This window comes from Hemitrygon akajei, chromosome 1, assembly GCF_048418815.1.
Source record: "Hemitrygon akajei chromosome 1, sHemAka1.3, whole genome shotgun sequence".
Lineage (NCBI taxonomy): Eukaryota > Metazoa > Chordata > Chondrichthyes > Myliobatiformes > Dasyatidae > Hemitrygon > Hemitrygon akajei.
The window spans coordinates 90834656-90856695 of NC_133124.1; the positions used below are offsets into that span (position 1 = coordinate 90834656).

At 39.3% G+C, this 22040-nt stretch overlaps 1 protein-coding gene across 1 annotated transcript in view; it reads right to left on the reverse strand.

The window, feature by feature from the left end:
- Positions 1 to 977: 977 nt before the first annotated feature.
- trpn1 (transient receptor potential cation channel, subfamily N, member 1) overlaps positions 978 to 22040 on the reverse strand; it is a 245911-nt gene continuing 224848 nt past the window's right edge. The window contains exons 23-29 of the mRNA XM_073047991.1: positions 20707 to 20814; positions 16054 to 16251; positions 14004 to 14210; positions 11416 to 12781; positions 5568 to 5720; positions 4217 to 4324; positions 978 to 2947 (exon numbers count right to left, since the gene is read on the reverse strand). Coding sequence (XP_072904092.1) covers positions 2868 to 2947; positions 4217 to 4324; positions 5568 to 5720; positions 11416 to 12781; positions 14004 to 14210; positions 16054 to 16251; positions 20707 to 20814 — 2220 coding nt within the window. The 3' untranslated portion in view covers positions 978 to 2867. The remainder of the gene's footprint in view (positions 2948 to 4216; positions 4325 to 5567; positions 5721 to 11415; positions 12782 to 14003; positions 14211 to 16053; positions 16252 to 20706; positions 20815 to 22040) is intronic.

Consider the following 22040-nt stretch of genomic DNA (forward strand, 5'->3'; position numbering starts at 1 on the left):
ATTTCATTCTCTGTAAAGCCTGCGTTCACTCACTTGGGAGAATTGGCTTCTTCCTGTATTGTTATTACTTCGATAGAGCTGCCACATGACTCCACCTGCTGTGTGTGTCCACCCACCTTCAGCTTTGTTCCATACACTCTAGGACTGGGTAACAAAAAAAAATCCCTTGCTGGATCCAGGTACTGAAAACTAAGTGCATGCTGCAAGAGGAAAATCTTCCAATGAGCTCTGCTGATCAGGAGTATGTCAGGCAGAGTCATCAATCAGCCAGAGCTCCATGACAACTTTGGAAAGTGAATGAGGGATCATTTCAACATCCAGTACCTGCGACATTCTCCACAGGGATCTAAAGATGGAAGCACTAAATAGTGAGGAAGATAAAAGCAAGGAATAGATACTATTGTACAATTCAACTGAGGTTAAATTGGCAATGGCTGCACCTTTAAAACAGTCACTCCAGTCTATATTCGGGTCTAATGATTTCAATGGAGATAATTATTGTGCTGTTCTTTAATATGTGACAAATTTGGTTTGGCCATTCTGTATACTGCTCTGACCCAATTTCACCTCAATATTATTCAATATATTCAATTCAAATCACTGCCTTAAGAAGGGCAGAAAATCAGAGGGTAGGTAGTTTATTTTATTTATTTATTGGGATACGGAACAGAATAGGCTCTCCCAGCCATGCCACCCAGCAAACTCTGATTTAACCCTAGTCTAATCACGGGACAATTTACATGGACTGTACGTCATTGGACCATGGGAGGAAGTTGGAGCACCTGGAGGAAACCCATGTGGTCATGCGGAGTATGTGCAAACTCCTTACAGACAGTGGTGGGAAATTAACCTTGTTCGCTGGTACAGTAAAGCATTATGCTAACCATTACGCTGTGAGCTACCATGTAGTATGCACACAGCTCATCATTATTCAGAATTTTTCAAATTCTTCACAAAAAACAATTTTGAATGCTTTTTCAAGAAGACTTTATCATAGGTAATTAGTTCACAAGTGTAATCCAAGAGAAAATCTCCACAGTACGATAATATCTTGTTGTTTGTTAGTCCTATTACTAATGATCAAACATTAATGATATTACTAACAAATTCATGGCAGCATACTTTAAACAAAACATTTTCTTATTCTGCAGCAAGTTTACACTATAATAGTACAGGTTAAGCTTTTAATTATTTTCCTTCTCCAAAGTAGACAAGGATTTTAGATACGAAGATACTATAAATAATTCAAAAATATTCCTCCAATTGTATAAATTATCAAAAACATTGGAAATCTTTGTACAAAGCAAACTAATCACATCAGTATCAAAAGTAGAACAAACAGATTAAAATATAGTTTTAAATTCTGACTAGTTTATTCAAGCAGGCTCTTGACAAAAAATGCTGGCCTGTTTCTTTAAATGACCATGTGATGCATTCAGTCATTCCATTTGCTAGCTCTTGGACTGTATGACTATTCACAGACACATCTGAATAACTGCAGAAATGTGATGGTGGTTTTTGCTTTGGCTATCCATTTGGGCTCTGAGGTTTGTGGCTTCCCAGTTTACTGGGAGGAAAAAAATTCTATTTGTTTCTTCATATGTTAAGTATAGGTCCACGTGTTATTGATTTTCTGCAAGGGAAATAAATATTTCTTATCTACTATATCTAGGCTCCATACAAAATGTGCGATGCTTTATCTAAGCGACAGTCACTGTTGAAATTGCAAAAAGAAATTATTTATTTATAAATTAACATTTCATTTGGCCTTAATGAAAATCAGAATTCATTGAACATTTATCTGATGGGGTTAGTCTGGTTTCTGAGCGCACTGGGGGAATAATGAACTAAGTGCTTAGGGAGAGGAATGCACCAACGAACCAGGCAGGGAGAGGAATGATTCCAGCAATCTTGTTACTAACCACCTCCCTCCCGATACCAATCCCTGTTACTAACCCAATATGCCTACTTACACCACGTCTGTGATGGAACATCTCCTAACCCATGATTTAACACAACAGGTCAAAAGTCTGAGCAGACTATAGAAAGATCAGGAGATGAGCTCTATGAGTGAACTTGTTGAAATGAAAGGAGGGGGGAGAGTGAAGAGCCAAGTGGAGCACAGTGAGATCAGTGAGGTCTCTTTGCACCCTGCTTTTATGGAAAATGCCTTAAAACAAGCATGTTTTATGAAAGAAGGAGGTACTTCAATCAGAATAAGTGTGGTTAAAAATTGGAAAGGGAAAATTAACTCAAAAATCAAATGTTGCAACATGCGCCTTAAATTTAACCTACCCTGCTGGAACCTTGCAGTAGTTGCCAAGAAGCTTTCTATATTTGCAGATAATGTTATGTCCAGAATAGCATTTCTGGCCAGAATCAAAGAGGTATTAGAACTACAGTTCACACATTTTCTCAGTGCCCTAGAAATAGAAGTAAAATTCAAGCAAAATATGAAGCAAAATAGAATGAACAAGGAAATACGGACAAAGGGTTGTAAAAATTAAAAATAAATTATGGCCATAGGGAGAGAATTACATGCTGCCATTTGTCTTACCAAATAAAAACAGATCTGCTAAGCAATTGTACTGCTATGTAAAATCCTTTAAATAAATAATAATCACTTAATGAATAAAAAAACACACTTTACTACACATCTTCAATGGTTACGATGATCCTTCTCCTCTGATCAACGTAACTCGATGAATAGCTGCTTGATATATGGTTGATGACCTTGAAAAGTGCAGAAACCACTAACAGATTACTCAGACATAGCTGAACAATAGCTGAACTCAGACATAGCTGAACAATGTTACAATCCATCTGAGCAGCACCTCATGTTTTTGATGTTATCGGGATTTGGCAAGTCAAGTTTGATAGTTGGTGCCAAAATCACACTTACAGACCTTTGGACTTCCATCATGCTGCAGCTGTATCAACACCAGACCTAAAAGTGTAGAAGGTCAAAACAGAAATCTATTTTGTAATATTATAGATAAAGCAATCTTTAATTAATCTGCCACAGAAGATCTTACTTTCCCCTTTTATAGTAATTGAGAATTTATAGATCTAAAATTGAATAAAAGAACAGAAGATCAAATTAGTCTTGGGTTAGAATGATCAATATGCTTCACTTCCTCTTTCTTCAGGATACACAGTTTGATAACTTGTGGTCTATGCTGAAATCCATAAATTGTGAATGGCAGTGAATGTTACTGGGTATAACCTGCTTCTGGCTGGTCATGGAAGGCAATTTTCAGGATGCTGAAGAATACTCAAGTTCAAACTAAACATCTTCAATGTGAAATTGTGCCATTTCAAGGGCAATGCCTTTTAAAATTTCCATTTCATTTACAAATAACAAACATAAGTACTTTTTCTTCCTCTCTCTCTGTGCTGGGCAGCAATCTTGCAATTTCTTTAGCATTTGTCCATTTTTTACAAGGCCGAGATGTTAACTTGATACTCAACCCAGCACGGATGGGAAGTGTGCAAGGAGCCAGCTGGATTTGAACCTGAGACCACTCACTTTGAAGTCCGGTGCAGATGCTGTTACACCACCGGCCGGCTGAACCATAAATACATTCTTTCATACATTCTCTTCATATATTCTTTGTAAGCATGCTTATACAAAACTCTCACTGAAAAATGAGTGCCTATTATGGTTTAATTTCTAGATTACTTGCATCGGGATACCTTTCTTAAAATGTCAAGAAACTGCAGAGAGTTGTGGTCACAGCTCAACAAATCAAACAAACCAGCCTTCTCTCCTTGGACTCTGACTACATTTCTCGCTGCCTTGGAAGAGCAGCCAACATAATTAAAGACCCCTCCCATCTTGCATATTTTGTCTTCTCCCCTCTCTCATTGGATAGAAATTTAATAGCTTGGACGCACGTACCAGAAGGCTCAAGCACAACTTCCATCTCAATGTATGAAGACTGTCGAGTGGATCTCACACGATAAAAATGAAGTCTTGATCTCATAATCTAACTGTAATGGCTTACACCTTATTGTCTACCTGCATTGCACCTTCTCTGTAATTGTAACACTATATTATGTTTGAGGTTTTCCCTTGTACTAACTTGATGCACTGATGTGGTGAAAAGATCTGTACAGATGACATGCAAAACAAACTTTTTCACTGTATCTCAGTCTTGCACCTACTAGAAATGAAACCAACCCTTTAATTGAGAAGAATCCTTTACAAACATACCATCAGTCTGGCCTTTCATTGTTAAATAGCGAAAAGCTACATTGTGCCAGTCAATAATATCTTCAATCTGCATTGGACCATTTTGCTTTATGCCTCGCAAGAATCCAGCTGTGGAGAAGGATATGTTAGAAGTCAGTTTTATTATATTCACACATATCTAAAGCAAAAACTATTTTTCTATTGTTTCATATTCCTCCAGTCATATTTTTTCAAATGGTTTAGATTAAGTTATTGTCTATTTTTTCTTGACTGCTAATCTCAATCCTCGTAAATCCAAAAAATCTTGAATGAGACAGTAAATCAAGCCATTAAAATGTCCCTTTGATTAATTCTCTTTCATTTTTCCATTCTCTCTCCTGAGCAACTTCTATATTTATGCATTTTATATTCATTGACAAGTGTGTACATTGTCTTTTATCCATAATCCCCAGAAACTGTAGGCAGACAAATTTCAGTCTAGAAACAGCAAAAATTTTCTCTGTAAACTTCGCCTCATCTGAGTGATATGCTCAAATGTAATTAATTTTTCTAATGAAAATTTCAGGACCAAAAAAATGTGAAATCTATCTATTTTACTCTACATTTTAAAAATTGTGGGCATCATTGGTAAGGCCGGAATAATTGCCTTTGAGAAGGTGGTGACTTTAGACATTAGTCTGTTGATGAAACATTTGAATGAAGCAACAATGCTGTATTACCAGTGAGAAAGAGGTGTACAATGAGGCAGAAATTCATCGTAGAGGGAGTAGATTTGTGGGGAAGTGGATGTTCAAAGATAACAGTCAACATCAAACATGGTGCTTTTTATTTACCCACATTGACTGGCAATTTCACAAATGACAAAATACTTATCAAGTAGGCTTTTTAAAGCTCAATAAGGAAACAGATGCTATTAAACTTCAAAGAGTACAAGACATTTTTCCAGGCCTCCTTATCTTTTATGTTCACATATTGAAACAGAGGGTCAGATTTTGTTGTCAGGGGAAGTAGAAAGAGAATCATTGGCCTCCAAATGTAAAGCGAAACTCTTTACTGATCTGTGGTTGCCTCTTGTACCAGAGTGCAGAGTGTCAACGACACATGCTTGCTCCAAAGTTATGTTAATATCTCACAGCTTAAAAAGAAGTGTTTCAGCTGCTAATCTTCACATGTAGGCAAAAAAAAACTGTGCTATCTTCCAACAACATTTGCTGCATTATCTATTCATTTTTGCAATTTATAGTCAGTTTATATCTTTGCCCGGGGCTGCTGCCTCAAAACAATCATGTTTTAAAGAGTTCAGGATCAAAAAGTTATTTCTACATTGTGAAATTTGTTAATACTTTAATACAAAAAGAAGCCAATCTTGTACCTTCAGGAGAGATCTGTGCTGCTCTTTTAGAGGTGCTTTGTATCCATCCGACAGATGTATGTGACAACATGTCAATGGAGCGTGTATCTGATATGGTGTCGAGGTTATCTCCTTCATTCATCAATTCCCGGCCCTCCATAGAGCAGAGTTTACCTATGGGTTTGGAATACAGAATTAAAATTCCCCAGTCTTGGAAACGTGACTGCTATGCATCCATTTGGGAAAGGAAGTGAACTGAGGAATGTAATTGGAAAATGAAACTACTACCTTTTCCTAAAAAGAGAAAATATAACAAAAAATGAAATATAAATCAATTCAAAAGAGAAAAGATGGATTAATTCTGACAGGCAGCTTACCTGACGCGTGAAGTGCTCTTTTGATGCTGATTGGATCATTGTGGGGTAACTTTAGAGAAACTTTAAACAATCTATTAAGGGGAAAATTTTCTCAGTAAGTGAGAGTTCTTTCCCCCATAACAGGTGTCTAAAATCTGAGGGCGTAATTTTAAGTCGAGGAATGAGAGCGTTCGAGGTAAGCTATGGAACATTTTTCACTTGGAGAATGGTAGAAATCGGAAATGTATTGCTTGACAAGTTAATCAGGGCTGGTACTGTCACACCATTTTAAAAGTACCTGGATGAACACTTGAATCACCATGGCATAGAAGATTACGGACCAAGAGCTGATAAAGTATAGATTGGTACTTCACAACAGGAGGAGCAGACCTGTTTCTGTACCATGTAACTCTACTGAACAGAGTTAATGCCCATTTATTTATGCAGAAATTATGTTCAGAGGATGGAATGGTTTTTGAGTGAAGGCAAGCATTACTATTGGACTGGACAGAACATGAAAAACATTAGATTGACTACATGCAGGCAGGTGGCATTAGTTAGAATGGAAACACGGTAGTTGCAGTCACAATGGGCCAGAGCCTGCGCCTGTGCTATGTTCGATCAGCATAGGTGCACCACAAGGCTGTGTGCTAAGCCCCCTGCTCTACTCGCTTTACACTTGTGTGCCTAAGCACAGATCCAATGCCATAGATCTGTGTCATTCAAGTCTGATGACCCAGGTCTGTACCAGAAAACCAGGTATGACTTGCAGAGGGCTATTTCAAGCAAAGTTAAATATGGCATTGGATTTGTGTTAACACTCATTGTCCACCCTGCTGGTGTGGACTTTCATTGATTCTGTTATGATCATTGGATTTATTGAGTATGCCCGCAAGAAAATGAATTTCAGGGTTGTATATGTTGACATATATGTACTTTGATAATAAATTTACTTTGAAATTTTAACTTCCTATATTCTATGCTCTATAGACAATGGAGTGAATAGCAGAGAGTGCAAAGTGGAATGTATTTTCTTCCCAATGGTAGAAGTTTACTGTGGCAACTGGATCTGCAGCTTGATGACCTTCGACTAGTACGAGAGAATGAGGACGTGATAGATAGGAGCTACAGGGAGGTAGTCACCCATAGATTGCAAGCGACAGGTAACTACGTGACTGTCAGGAGAAGGAGGGGAAATGCACAGCCAGTGCAGCGTACACCTGCGGCTGTTCCCTCCCGCTGGAAACAGATAAATGAACAGGTAGGTTGTGGAGGGAGACTGCAGATGGAGTAAATCTAAAGCAGTACAAAAAAAAGCTGTATGAACTCGGTGGAAATCTGAAGCAGTACCAAACAGAAAGTTGCATGAACTCAGCAGGTCAGGCAGCATTAGCGGAGAGAAACAGGCTGTTGCGTTTCGGGTTGAGGCTTTTCATGAGGTTTGGGGGATATAGGGAATATGACAGTGTACTGACAGATGAGATTAGTTTAGATTGGCATCATGATCAACATAGACTCTATTCCAAAGCTGTAATGATTGATGTTCTATTTGTATGCGGGATTGTGGGGAAACATTGCAAAGGAGGTATTAACCTTTGTGGTATTGCAATAATGGTTTAAGTGCCCACAATAAGCCTTAGGTGCACTGCGATGTGTGATCTACTTTTTTTGAGGGTGGCAACAAAGAGGGTGCTGCATATTTGATATTTGGACATCATGAAGATTTATATACTATGAGTCTGGTGATTTTGAATGGATGGCTATTATCTGGAGCTGTGGCCCGGAAAGCTCCAATGAGTTCCACGACCTCACTCTGCTCCAACATTTCAACAATCCTATTTCCCACGGGACTTTTCTCCCCTTTACACCATTGCAATTATGATTAATCATGTTATCCATGAACACAAGTATGCATTGAATTCTTTAAATTACAGAGATACAAATATGTCAAGTGATTGTAGAATAATGTCATTCAATCATTTTCAAGCTGATGAGTGGAATCTCTACAGATTAAATTTGTTTCTGGCATCATAATTCTTGTATAATCCTTTTCAAATGTTAGAAATACAAGAAGAATTTAATATATCTCCATTATTTAGACTCTGTATTTTGATTCATACATTTAACCTAATCTATCAATCTACTTAAGAACAAGATCAAATGTGACTAAAACTTTCACATGCTATGGTTAGTTTTTGTAAATAGTCAGAAATGTTTTTTTTTGTGAATGAAAACAAGTTGTCGAGGAATTGGGTCCAAGTTTTAGGGTTGTGTGGCTGCAAGGTCAAAATAATTTGGATAACCTTAAAGAATTGTTGGAGTTTGGGAAGGGTTGTCAGTTGGGATAAGTATTTTATCAGTGATATGATCGTGGTTGTGTGGATGGTCTGGTCTGTACCTCGGGGCCTGAGGGGAAGTGAGGAGAAGAATCAAGATCAAGAAATGGGAACAGGCCTGTAATTGTGGCTGAGTATCATGGCAGTGATGAGTCAAGTGGTAGAGACAGCAAAGCTACTGCAAATTAGGGAATGGAAAGTTGATATTTTAGATCAAGATCCTTCAACTGGACTGGGACTGTGACAATTCAGAGGTTCTAATGAGAATTGTAGTGGAGGGGTTGACTGAGAAGTGGGGGAAGAATGGGAAGCAAAGGGAAGAAGGATGCAGGTAAGGAACTTATCAGAAACGGACTCTAATTCATGTTGAGGTTGAAGACCAAGTTCTGGATCAAAATATTTACCCCCAATGCTTGACAACAAATGTTGAATGAGGGAACTATACAATTTTGTTCATGGATAATATGGAAATGAGGTCAGGGTTATAAGGGTGGCAAAGTACCAAGTCAAAAGTGTAGAATTGTGTGAAATGCCCCAGAACTAGCCACTATCAAGTTTCAACAGGAAATCAAAAACATTTTCAATTGTTTATGTGCTCAAAAAAAGTGTTATTCAGATGAAATTCTAGAGGCTTAGGGATTTAGTACCAGTGTGAAATGAGGACTATATGAAGGAAAAAGTGAACAATGAAAAGAAAGAAGGATTGGTGAAGCAGAAAGATGCAGCTTGTACAGAAGCTGCATCATAGCTCCTAGTGACCTGGGTTCAATTCAAACCTTCAGGGCTATATGTGTGCAGTTTGTAAATTCTCCCTGTTACTATGGAGTTTACCCCAGATGTTTTCCTTCTGCCTGCCAAATTAACCTGGTAGATAGAATTGCCACAGTAAATTGCCTTGTGTAGATCAGTGATAGAATCTGAGGGAAATCATTGGGAATGTAGCAAGAAAAAATAAGGGCTAATATATCCTAGCCTTGCTATTGACATCCCCCCTCCCCACCCAAAAATTAAAGTGGTAAAAGAAGTAATCACAGGGCATATGAAAAAGCTCCAGGATTTTTACCCCAGTAAAATGTTAAAGGAATATTTTCATGAGTTGGATAAATAGGATGGAATCTGATGAGTCAATTGACGAATAAAGAGGAAAGGTAGAAGAGAGACTTTCACACCATTGGCTGACTACATCAACTCAGAGACATAAGAATAGTACATCTGCCTAAACCCTGCCACCAACTCAGATACTGTAATGGGACAAAAACTAGAGTCCATCTCGAAACTGATTGCTCCAACTTCCTCAATATTTAATGCTTTCACCTCAGTGTGAAAGGCTTACATAAGAAGGGATTTTTGAAGTGCATCCTAGAGAGCTTTTTAAGCCAGTCAGCCGAAGGTTTACCCAGATCTCACTTTTGGGACTGTAGCCAATCAATGCAGGGGGTATCAATGGGCATTCATTTCCAAATTACTGACGACAATTCTCTATGTTTTAAAGTTGTTATCATAAAAGCACAAAGAAAGACCAGAAATAAGGATCCAAGATTAGGAGAAGGCTGATTTGCATATGTAGACGGAATAGATACCTCGAGGCAAGAATGCATGCAAACTGCGAGTCATTCAAATTGAATTAGAGTAGAACTCTGATTACCTGGCACCTTCAGGACTTGATGGTGCATGGGCCAAGTGATCAGGTTATTTTAGTCATCCTGTCTTTTGAGAGCATATAAACACAATGGATGAAAACAGTGGTGGGGATAACTTCTATCCTGCTGGTATCAGACTCTTGAATGGACCTCTCATATGCCTGAAGGTGAACTCTTGGACTTCAAATTGACCTGACCGTGGCCCCTGGACTTCATTTGTCTTACTGCACTGCACTTTCTTTGTAACTGTAACACAGTGTTCTGCAGCAACAGACAATCTGCAGGAGGAATTCAACAGGTTGAACACCATCTGTGGGAGGAAAGGAATTGTTGACATACTGGGTCAGAATCCTGCATCATAAATTATTCTTTTACTACCTCAATGTACTTGGGCATGGCATGATCTGTTTGGATGCAAACAAAAGCTTTTCACTGTACACGTGGAAATAATAACCAATGCCAATTTTGCGTGACTCCAATGAGTCTGTGCCTATTAAAGGTGCAAACCAGACTCTGCTCTTTCATGCAAATCCCTCGGTTTCCTGTGCCTTTTGGTTTACTCTTGTCAGTTTCCCTAAGTACTCAAGCTAGGAAAATCAGGGCTATAATGGATGCATAATGGCTTGAGATGGCAACTGCTTTGCACGTGACTGCAAGAAACTGCAGAGATTTGTGAACACAGCTCAACAAATCGTTGAAACCAGTTCCCCTCCATGGACTCTGTCTACACTTCTCATGATCTCAGTAAAGCAGCTAACATAATCAAGGATCCCACCCACCCTGCCCATTTTCTCTTCTCTCCTCTTCCATTGGTCAGAAGATACAAAAACCTGAAAACACATACCACCATGCTCCAAAACAGTTTTTACCCAGTTGCCATAGTTCCCTAGAAAGCGAAGAACATAGAACATTGCACAGTACAGACCCTTTGGCTAACAGGTACCATCCTTTGTTAACCTATTCTAAGGTCAATCTAATCATACCCTCTTACATAGCCCTCTATTTTTCTATCATCCATGTGCCCTAATGTATCTGCCTCAACCCCCACCCCTGGCAGGGCATTCCCTGTATAAAGAACCTGACTTTGACATCTGCTCATACTCTCCTCCAATCACCTTAAAATCATGCCCACTGGTATTAGCCATTTAAACCTAGCAGTCCACTCAACCTATGCCTCTTACCATCTTCTGCGCCTCTATCAGGTCATTGCCTGTCCTCTGTCACTCCAATAAGTTTGACTCTTGACCTCACAGTTTACCTTGTAATCTTCCTCATTATTTACTTGCAGTTTTTCCTGTTATATTGTTACACTCAGCTGCTATTTACAGTACATTCTGCATTGTTATTGGTTCTACCTCAAAACACTGTGTAATGATTTGATCTGTATGAACAGTATGCAATAAATGCTTTTCACTGTATCTCCCTACATATAATGTGACACTAATAAATCAATTCCTTTCCAAATTCAACTTCACTCATGAAGTACTTGTAAAAAATTTGGTCCACCCTTTCAAATGAATGTAAATCACTGACTTACCCCTATGCTTGCACAGCATTTTGATGTAGTAGAAAAGATTGGTGCATAGATTGAACGGAGAAGGGGTCCCTGATTTTCTGATCATGTCACGGATTAACATGGCCCTCCCAAACTTCCACTCAGTGTCTGATTGTGCCTGGATTCGCTGGTAAGTGTCGCTCATCATAGCAATCAGCAAGTTGATCAGGACAATCAGAGTCATGACAAGATACATTCCAAAAACAAACTTGACAATGAACTGGGTAAAAATGGGCGTCCGATACAATGTGGGTAAGGAGTCTGGATCCATCATACCAAACAGAGCAAAGAAAAGTAAGACAGTAATATCCAATGGGTCTTGAATGTCATATGCCTCTTCAGAACCTGATCTATTTCCAGCAGACGGTTTGAGTGGTGGTACAGGATATACAGGTTGGTAAACTGCTGTGAGTTGCATGGTGAAAGCTACATGAAACAGCGCAAGGATGACTGCAAACCTGGCCAGGTCCTTCATCAGGTCTCGGATGATGATAGCCCAGGGGCCGAACAGGTGGTGGAAGGTGAGAAACTCCAGAAACTGCACAAAGCAGAGGGTCATGGCTACTGCAAGGAAAATATTTCGTGCAAAAAAGCAGTGCAGCCGCTCATGGTCCCGGAAGGCAAATGCAAGCAGGTGACAGAAGACAGCGACAGCCGAAAATCCCAAGAGAAATATCCGAATCCATGCCAATCCTGCTCTCTCCCCTGGGTGGGTCAGCTCAGAGACCAGCATTCCGGAAAGCCAAGCCAGCAGGAGCCATTCGTTCCAACAGGGAAGCATCCGACCTTCATATATCGGGCTAAGGGGGGGATAGACTATTGTTAATATAAACAGCACCAGGAGGAAGATATGAGAAACCAAATGACTCATGAATTTCATAATTGGAATCCTGTTAAACTGGTGAATTGGGAGGGAGAAGAGCAGCCAAATAGGAGGACAGATGACGAAGATAAAAAACAAAAGGACTATTTTCCAGTGGGCCCACTTCAAGTTGCCAAACCAGACGTCAGTTAGGTATTTCTGCACCGCTGGGTGAGCTACCACTTCCTTCTGTTCGCACTCTATTAAGGAGTCCAGCATGGTGGTGCCCCGGTGATCCACAGCACGAAGCAAATAGCCAGCACTCTTGCAACCAGATGCCACTGTAAGCAGCTCACTGGCCATGTTCTCACAGTACTTGGCAGCTTCCAGCAACTCCCTGTATCTCTCCTTTTCCTTCAGAGCCGTGATGCCAAAAGCATGGGAGAGTTTGACGGCAGTGTCCATGGGGGCAGCTGAGTGCAGGACAAACTCTTCAATGACCCTGTTCCCATTCAGTTTTCCACAGACCATGAGATCAAAGAGGAACTGCAACAAAATCCGTAAGAATTATGTTAGTTCTTCATTAATGCACTGACAATTCAGCAATTGTAATTATATTTATAGTGAATCTTATCCATTGAAATCTCTGAAAACCTTTCACACAATTAAAGCACAGTGATAGTGTGAAATGATTGACAGTCCATCTCTTGCAGACTTATGTAGTATACCACAGAGAAATACAACAACTGGCCAGTTCTCAACAAATGCTCCCTCGCATCCTTCACAGAACTTTGCCGATATATTATTTTATTCTTTTTACCCGCTTCAGCATGCTTGGTTTCCCTAAGGTTTACAAGATTAATACCAGGAATGGGGAAATTGGCTTAAGAGGGAAGGTTGGAGATGTAAGGCTTGTGTCTATTGGAGTTCAGAAAAGTGAGAGTTACTTCTATAAGATCTGCTGAGGTCGTCACATGGTAGATGTAGTGAGGATGTTTCTTTTTGTGGAAATATCTAGGACTAGGTGCCAATGTTTAAAAATATGAGCTCACCCACTTAATACTGGCTGCAATACTATATTAAAAAATATATATTTTTGTCTTTTAAGTAAGAAGACAAAAAATATAGGTAATAATCAAGATAAGCCCTCACTGTACTCTGTAGAATTGCAACAAAACCTCTTTATTTTTAAATATCTCAATGCCATTTGCCTTTTTAATTATGTGTTGAACTTGCCTGCTAGCTCTTTGTGATTCATGCACCAGAACACCTAGGTCTCTCTGTACTTAACTCACTTACAGTCTTTCTTCATTTAGGCAATAATCTACTTCTTTGATTTTTTTTAAACAAAGTACATGACCTCACACTTCCCTGATTAAACCTTTGCCCACTCATTCAATCTGTCTATATTCCATTGCAGACTGCTATTTTACACAAAAAACATACTTCACAAAAATGTAAAGTATACTTATGAAAGCAAAAATATTTAGAAAATGACTTGAAGGCAACATGAAGGAATAAATATTTGCTTTCATCTGGAATGAAAGAACAGTAAAAGTTTGTTTAATAGTGTCACTCCAAGTGAACTGGATAAATTTTCAAAGAGCTATAGAGAAAGTGCAGAGACAGTAAGCATATCTGAGTTTTCATTTCAAGGCTTCTGAGTAACATTGAAAAATATACTTCTGAGATGTGCTATAAAATGTTGGATCCAGGTGCAGTTGGTTCTAGTCTGCACTGTTCAGAGTTTTGAACTTCCATCACCTACCTTGCGGTCCTCTGTCAATTTCAAGGTTAGGTTATTCTTTTGGATTAAAAAACTCACCACCTCCTGGTGGTGGTCAGCTGCTGCATACTGAATGGGTGTCTTTCCCTCCTTACATTCCAACTTGGGAGAAGCTCCATTTTCCACCAGGAACTGTACTGTATCCAGGGAACCAGACTTTGCTGCAAAATGCAAAGGAGTCCAACTATTCTGAAAAAAAGAACAAGAAAAAAGCCTACTTAATCCAGTTCTCTGCAACCACTTTCCTCTCACACTTCTCTAGTTCTCTAACCGTTAGAAGAACTGAGCCCATACTCATAGCTGGAGATATTTAACTGAGGCACATACATTAGGGACATTTAAAAGTCTCATAGATAAGGACATGGATGAAAGAAAAATGAAGGGCTATGTGGGAGGGAAGGGGTGGATTGTTCTTGGATAGGGTAAAGGGTCATCACAACATCATGGGCTGAAGGGCCTCTACTGTGCGGTAATGTTCAATGCTCTATGATTCCTTTACTGTTTGCCCATATCAAGGGGTCAATTATAGTAGTCAGTTATTAATGTCTTTTGGGATGTGGGAGTAAGCCAGAGTAATAGAAGAAATCACAAGGAGAATGCCTGATTCCCAGACAGCAAATCTAAATTGTCCTCAAACTTATAAACATTACCTTGCTATTCTTCTTTATTTTATACAACTGCTTATTTATTTACCTTTATTGTAATTTACATTAATTTTTATGTCTTCCACGACAGTCACAAAACAATATATTTTACAGCTTATGAGAGTGATAATAAACCTGAGGTAATACTGGAGGAACTCAGCAGGCCCGGGCTTACTGCCCTGTGTTGCTTTGGATTTCCAGCATCTGCAGATTTTCTTGTGTTTATAGTAAACCTGATTCTGATTACCGGTTGGGGAATAGAGTGACAGTATGGGGCAGGGGGGTGGGCACGGGGGGAAGAAAGTAAATTGAACTTTTATTGCAAGTCCCCAGCACATCCTTAGGCGTGTTGGTTGTGAATGCAAATGGCACATTTCACTGTTTGTTTCAATATACTTGTGATAAATAAATCTGAATCTAAAGCGAAAACTTAATCATTTTATATCTTAACTGGTCTTGGTGTTAATGGAAAAGTCAAGAAGCTGAAAAAATATTATTATTTATAATCTGATGATTAAAATTAAAAATACTCCTGAATGCTCTGATAATGTAAACTTGTTTACTCTTCCTGTAGTCTGTCACCAGTGACCCATCTGAAGAATAATGTTGGCTAGTGCAAAGTTTTACAATTGCCAGTTTCGATTTCCACCTATTTCTTTAAGGAGTTTGTACATTCTCCCCGTGACTGTGTGGATTTTTTCAGGGTGTTCCGGTTTCCTTTCGCGTTTCAAAGACGTATGGTTAGGGTTAGTGAGTTGTGGGCATGCTATGTTAGCATTGGAAACGCATTGACACTTGTGGGCTGCCCAGTCCAATATTCGCTAATGTGATTTGATGCAAAATGACTCATTTCATTGTATATTTTGATGTACATGTGACAAATAAAGCTAATCTTTTATCTTTATAATACGATGCTCTCTGATTTAATCCTCTCTGCCCCCTGAACCACCCAATTCGTGTCTCCTGCCTCCTATCTACTGTCCCTACCCCAACCCTTGCAGATGCTTGACATTAATGCATTTTTATAAATCTTCGCCCTCATTTGTCATGTAAAGGTATACCTGCAATTTTCCTTGACACTGACTGGCTGATCTAGAGAGACATGTCTATGCTAATCGCTAGCTGAAGTTTTGCTTTTTGCTTTGGACTACAGAGGAACACCTGAAGTTATTTGAGGTGAGGAATCTGCAGCTAAGTTCTTCTGAGCACTCCAATCTTAAATTTAGAAGTAGCCCCCTTGAAAAGGAATAGGACTGGCTTGATGCAAGGGTTTTGTATTGTGGTTTGGTTTGCAATGTTTTATATACAGTATCTAATCCAATCATGACACAAAAAAGCATGAAAGGAAACTGCACACAGGGCAGTGTGTTTTGCTCCTTTTCACGCACCTTGTCGATGGCATTGATCTCAGCTCCTTGGCCGAGGAGAGCTCGGGCCATCTCAATGTGTCCATTGGCAGCTGCCAGGTGAAGGCAGGTGCGTCCCCGATTGTCCTTCAGATGCAGCTGAGAGGTGGATTTACTCAGGAGGAGTCCAACGACTGCAGTGTGACCACTCTGTGCTGCGAGGTGGAGTGGGGTGGCCCTCTGGAAAAAAGTCAACCAGCCACCCTCTTAAATCCACATAGACACCACTTCATCAATGTGTCTGCATATGGAAATCAACTTACAATAAAAAATGATCAAGTGGCAAAATAATCTGATAAAATAGGGAATAGCAAATACAAGATGCAGGAGGAACTCAACAGGCCAGGCAGCATCTGCAGAGAGAGGAGTAAACAGTTGATCTTGGCACAAAATCAATTCCAGAGATGCTGCTTGAACTACTGAGTTCCTCCAGCATCTTGTATGTGTTTCTCTGGATTTCTAGCAAATGCAGAATCTCTTGTGTCTATGAATCAGATAAATTATGTTTGTTTAGTATCCTCCTGTTCCTGAAGACACACGCAATATATTACACCACTTACACTGTGAACAAAAGAACATTTGGTTCTTTTGGCTATTCTCCTAGTTTAAACTTGCCATTATCTGCCAAACCTTCTTAAATGAAGTCATTGCCCATTTGACCTAATACACATGAACAAACAGTGATGACAGCCTACTCATAGACGCACTAGATATCATATTCATCTAGACATGGGTCAATAGGTAGCATCGGGTTCAAAGGCAGAGAATTAAAGTCCCACTCTGATCAAAAGTGTAGCTTCAGGCAATCAGATGGGCCCAAGCTCTGTCAGTCTTTTGGTGGCACTTGTGGAAGAGAACTTGTACCAAATTTCGAAATGTTATTAAAGAATGCCATAAAAAGAACTCAACTAGATAGGCCTGTTAGAAACAACTATAACTCTCATGCTCAAAGCAAATGTGACTATTCAACCATGCAGGAATGGAACTTTATCTGACAGAAACACATATCAGGAATACCTGGTCATCAGCAACTCTACACCATTGATGTGTTGTAAAATCAGCCACAAATAATTAAATATGCAATTCCAGGTTGTGTTTTCTTGGAAAGTTCACTTATGCAATGGAAGTGAAAGGCATGTTTTGTTTTAGGGGTGTAATATATACTCTGAGACACTGTAGACTAAAACACTTGGAGCACGTTCAATGTCACTCATAAATAAATATGAGTGAATATAATTAATAAGTAAGTAGTATGTTTTCTTATTTGGAACATGAGAACAGTTTTTACACGTGTGCATGTGCAATCATGGACATCAGTATGAGTGTGAATGAAGAAGTACATCTGAATGAGTATGTAATCGTGACTGGATTTATATTATGAGATAAAGGGCAGTAAAAACTACAGAAAGGCAGTAAAAGATTCTTAGTGATGGAAAAGTTTTGCTATAGTAAGAAAATAGCTTGTTCTTTGTGCCATTATGCCAAAGGTGAATTCATTTGGAAAAGGTTGGCTCTGGGGACTCAAAATTCATATTATCATTTGTCATATTCCAATTAAGTAATTTTGTGTAACATTCCCTTTGTCAGGAATTTCACTGGAAGGTCTTGCTTTTAGGTGAATAATGCACTTTATTGAAGCTGTCCATTAAAGAATGCAGCCCCTTGGGTACAGGTCGATTTTCTTTAAAAGCAGGAAAGCTGGATGGCTATGTTAAATATTTGGGAAGAAATACAAATAAAAAATGCTGGGTAGTCAACAGAGGGGTATGCAGGCTTATAATTTCTGATCAATGACTCTTCAACGGACACTGATGAAATGCCAGTGATCCCAAATATTAACCATCTTTTCTCTTTTCACATTGCCACCTAAACTATTCAGCTTTCCCAGCATATTTTATTTCAGACCTTTTGCATATGCAGCATTCCACTTTTGAGATGTTGAAATAAGCTAGGAGGGGGTTCACATGAGATATAAATCTATGGGTAAATAATCTGTTTCTTTGCTGCAAAATTTGATGTAAATTCCAGTTTTATTTTCACAAATGGTACCTTAGACTTAGCACAGAGTGTTGATTACAGTACTGTGCAAAGGTCTTAGGCACATATATAAATTGCCAGAGTGCTTAAGACTTTTGCACAGTACTGTATTTGCCAATGTGAAGTGAAAAGTGAGTTTGTAAATCTGGCAGGAGCAAAGGGTGTTGGGAATGCTGAGGGACAGGAGGCAGTGGAGGAGAGCCAGAGTGGAGGGTGTGGTGCAGGTGCAGAGACACCCAGCACTAAGGTATCTGGCAATGACATTTATTTCTAAACAACTGGTTTATTGATCATTACAGAATGTCTGTCTGGTGATCCCTGCTCCCTTCCTTCTCCCTTTCCCTTTTCCTAACCATGATTCTCCTCTTCCTTTCCCTTTCCCACTCTCAGTCCACAAAAGAGACATACATCAGAATCAGGTTTATCATCACTCACATATGTCATGAATTTTTTTTTGCGACAGCAGTACAGTGCAATACATAAAGTTACTACAGTACTGTGTAAAGGTCTATGAAAAATATAATACTCATTCAGGTGTATTATTTGACTGTATAAAATAATACTGGAATATCCTAATACCTTTCATTATTACCTATTTAATGTTCAGTATTATTTTTGGGTAAGTTTAAAATGGAGACTTGATATGTTTTCTGATATATATATTTATTTATAGTACTGTGCAAAAAGTCTTAGGCATCTGTACAGTACTGTATATTCTTTAATATACAGTACTGTATATATTCCTGACGAAGGGTCTCGGCCCGACAGTGCTTCTCCTTATAGATGCTGCCTGGCCTGTTGTGTTCCACCAGCATTTTGTGTGTGTTGTTTGAATTTGCAGCATCTGCAGATTTCCTCGTGTTTATTCTTTAATATTAGTCAATTTGGTACATCCAGTACACATCCCTAAAATTATATGACACATATTAATCCTTTTAAGTATTGAATGTCTTTTGAAACTTTCATGTTTGCTAATGGCCAAGGATGATTGTTCTTAAGGAGAAAATTCAACTGGCTGATTCCCATAGATTTATCAAATATGGGGAAGTATCAAACTGTTGCAAAATAACTAAAGAACCTAAATGTATATGAAGAGTTGTTTTAAATACTACTTCATTATAAATTAGGAAATGAGTCATAGAATAAAGTGGCTTGTTTTCTGCGATGTTCCCACCAACCATTTCCTGACATCATTTGTTATGTACATTTGTTCAGTGGCTGTCACGTCCTGTACTGCACTATTTCTCAGGAATCCTGAGGAATAGAAGAGACACTCTCAGTTATTGCAGCCTTTATCTACTTTGACCAATCAAATCATAAGCTTTCAGGCAGATGTCCTTAATGACAATTGCTGAGTGAAAAGCAATAAATCAGTATGTGTATTTTCAAAGATGACTGATCTCTCCAACAGTTCCTGGAAAACAATTATTCCAGACTTACTGAAAATTGGATTTTATACTCAAGCTTGGCCTTCACTCTGTATTCTGAGTACTCGCAGTTGCCTTGGGAGCTTGACCCAGAAGGAACACAGCTAGCAGGCCAATCTGGCCAAGTAGACTTCTGTCACTGTTGATGGAGTGGTTCAAAGAGTTGTGAGGCTCTAGGTATGTCAGTTGGCAGGTGGCAACTCATCTTTTCCATTGCACAATTGAGCCCTAAATCAGGCACTAAGTTCCATTGTCTTACTCAACCCATCATCCTGCCTTGGTCCACCAAGTCATCCAAGGTGTTCAGACACACTCCATTATTCCAGCCAAAGGGTTTTTAAACAAGGGCTACAGACTTCTATTGAGAGCAGGAGATAAAAGGAAAGCAATCTAGAAGAACACAGGGAGAAGATGCCCTAATTAATAAATAAGAGCAGAAACTTTGCAATAAAGGGGACTGTAGAACCACAGGCTCTTTTTCAGTGTTAGAGCTCTCTATGATGGCCATCAAGGGAAATCCAATGCTATGACAGATCAGGACACCGTTGGGTTTAATAACTTGACTTTCTCTGCTGAACTAGGTGCAAATGAGACCTTCACTACACATGATTTTGGCTTCAGACAACAATGAAAAATTAGTGATGCTGTCTCAGTAATCCTTTAAACTCAGCATGTTTGCTTCTATCAAAGGCATCTAAATGAATATTGAGAGAAATATATCAAGCCAGAGGCTACCATTTGTTGAAATATCAAACTCCCAGCAGCAGTCATCTCAATGCGTAAAGCAATGACTGGGATTGTTTTTGCTACAGTGTCTTAACCATTATAATGCTGAGAGCTGGAGATGTTTGAATGGACTTTTCTTAGAGAGCCAATGATGAGCCAGAAGATCAGTGAACGGTAGATGTGCCACTATCTGATCTTCACCATGTGTCAAACTTCTGCGTTTGGCAGTATTCAGATGAGAGTCTGGGATTTCCTTTGATGTGAGCAACTGATAGCACTTAATATACCTTTCCTTTAGAGCCACAGTCTGTCTGCCTATTAATATACACCTTATACCATCTCCATGAGCTTAAAAAGCTCATGTTCAGTAACGTGACAAAAGTGATAAGCCCTGTAATACAGTAACAAACCCAAATATATTAATTTACTGAAAGTGACTACTCACCTGCAAGCTGGTTTGAGTATCCACCTGGACCCCTGGGTAGTTAAGTAGAAGCCGGACCAAGTTTTCATGGCCAGACTGTGCTGCCAAGTGTAAAGGTGTGTATCCTGACTGAAATGAAAGTAGTAATAACATTAAATCTCGATTCACCTGGATTGACTATTCACAGTAATAAGACCATAAAACCATACACAGGAGCAAAATTGAGCCATTTGGCCCATCGAGTCTGCTCCAATATTTCATCATGGCTGATCCATTTTCCCTCGTAACACCATTCCCTCCTGTCTTACCGGCCTGACAAATTAAGAATCCATCATCCTTCACCTCAAATACATCCAATGATCTGGCCTCCACTGTGGCAACAAATTCCACAGATTCACCACCCTCTGGCTAAAGAAATTTCTTCTCATCTCCATTCTAAATGAATGTCCCTCTATTTTGAGGCTGTGCCACCAGGTCCTAGGCTCTCCCACCGTAGGGACCATCCTCTCCACATTCACTCTTTCTTGGCCTTTCAACATTTGATAGGCTTCAATGAGATCCCCCTTCATTCTTCTAAATTCCAGTGAGTACAAACCTAAACCCATCAAATGCCCCTCATACAATAACTCTTTCATTCTCAGAAACTTCCTCTGAGCCTTCTCCAATGTCAGCACATACGTTCTTAGATAAGGGGCCCAAAACCAGTCACAATACTTCAAGTGAGGCCTTATCAATGCCTTATAAAGTGTCAGCATTGCATCCTTGCTTTTATTTGCTAGTCCTCTTGAAATGAATGTTACCATTGCGTTGGACTTCGTCAACACTGACTCAATCTGTAAATTAACCTTTAGGGAATACTGCACATTGACTCCCAAGTCTCTTTGCAGCCCGGATTTAATTTTCTGCCCATTTAGAAAATAGTCTACACTTTTGTTCCATCTGCCAAAGTGCATGATCATACATTTCCCAAAACTGCATTCCATCTCCCACTTCTTTTCCCATTCTCCTAATCTGTCTAAGTCCTTCTGCATCCACCCTGCTTCCTCAACACTACCTGCCTCTCCATCCTTCTTCGTACCATCAGCAAACTTGGCATAAAACTATCAATTCTGTCATGGACCTATAACATAAAAAGTGGTCCCAACACTAGCCTCTGTGAAACACCACTAGTCACTGGCAGCCAACCAAAAAAGGCTCCCTTTATGCCCACTCTTTGCTTTTTGTCAATCAGCCAATCCTCTATCCATGCTAGTATCTTTCCTGTAATACCATGGGTTCTTATCTTGTTAAGCAGCCTCATGTGTGGCATATTGTCAAAGGCTTTTTGAAAATCTAAGTATACAAGTATACAACAT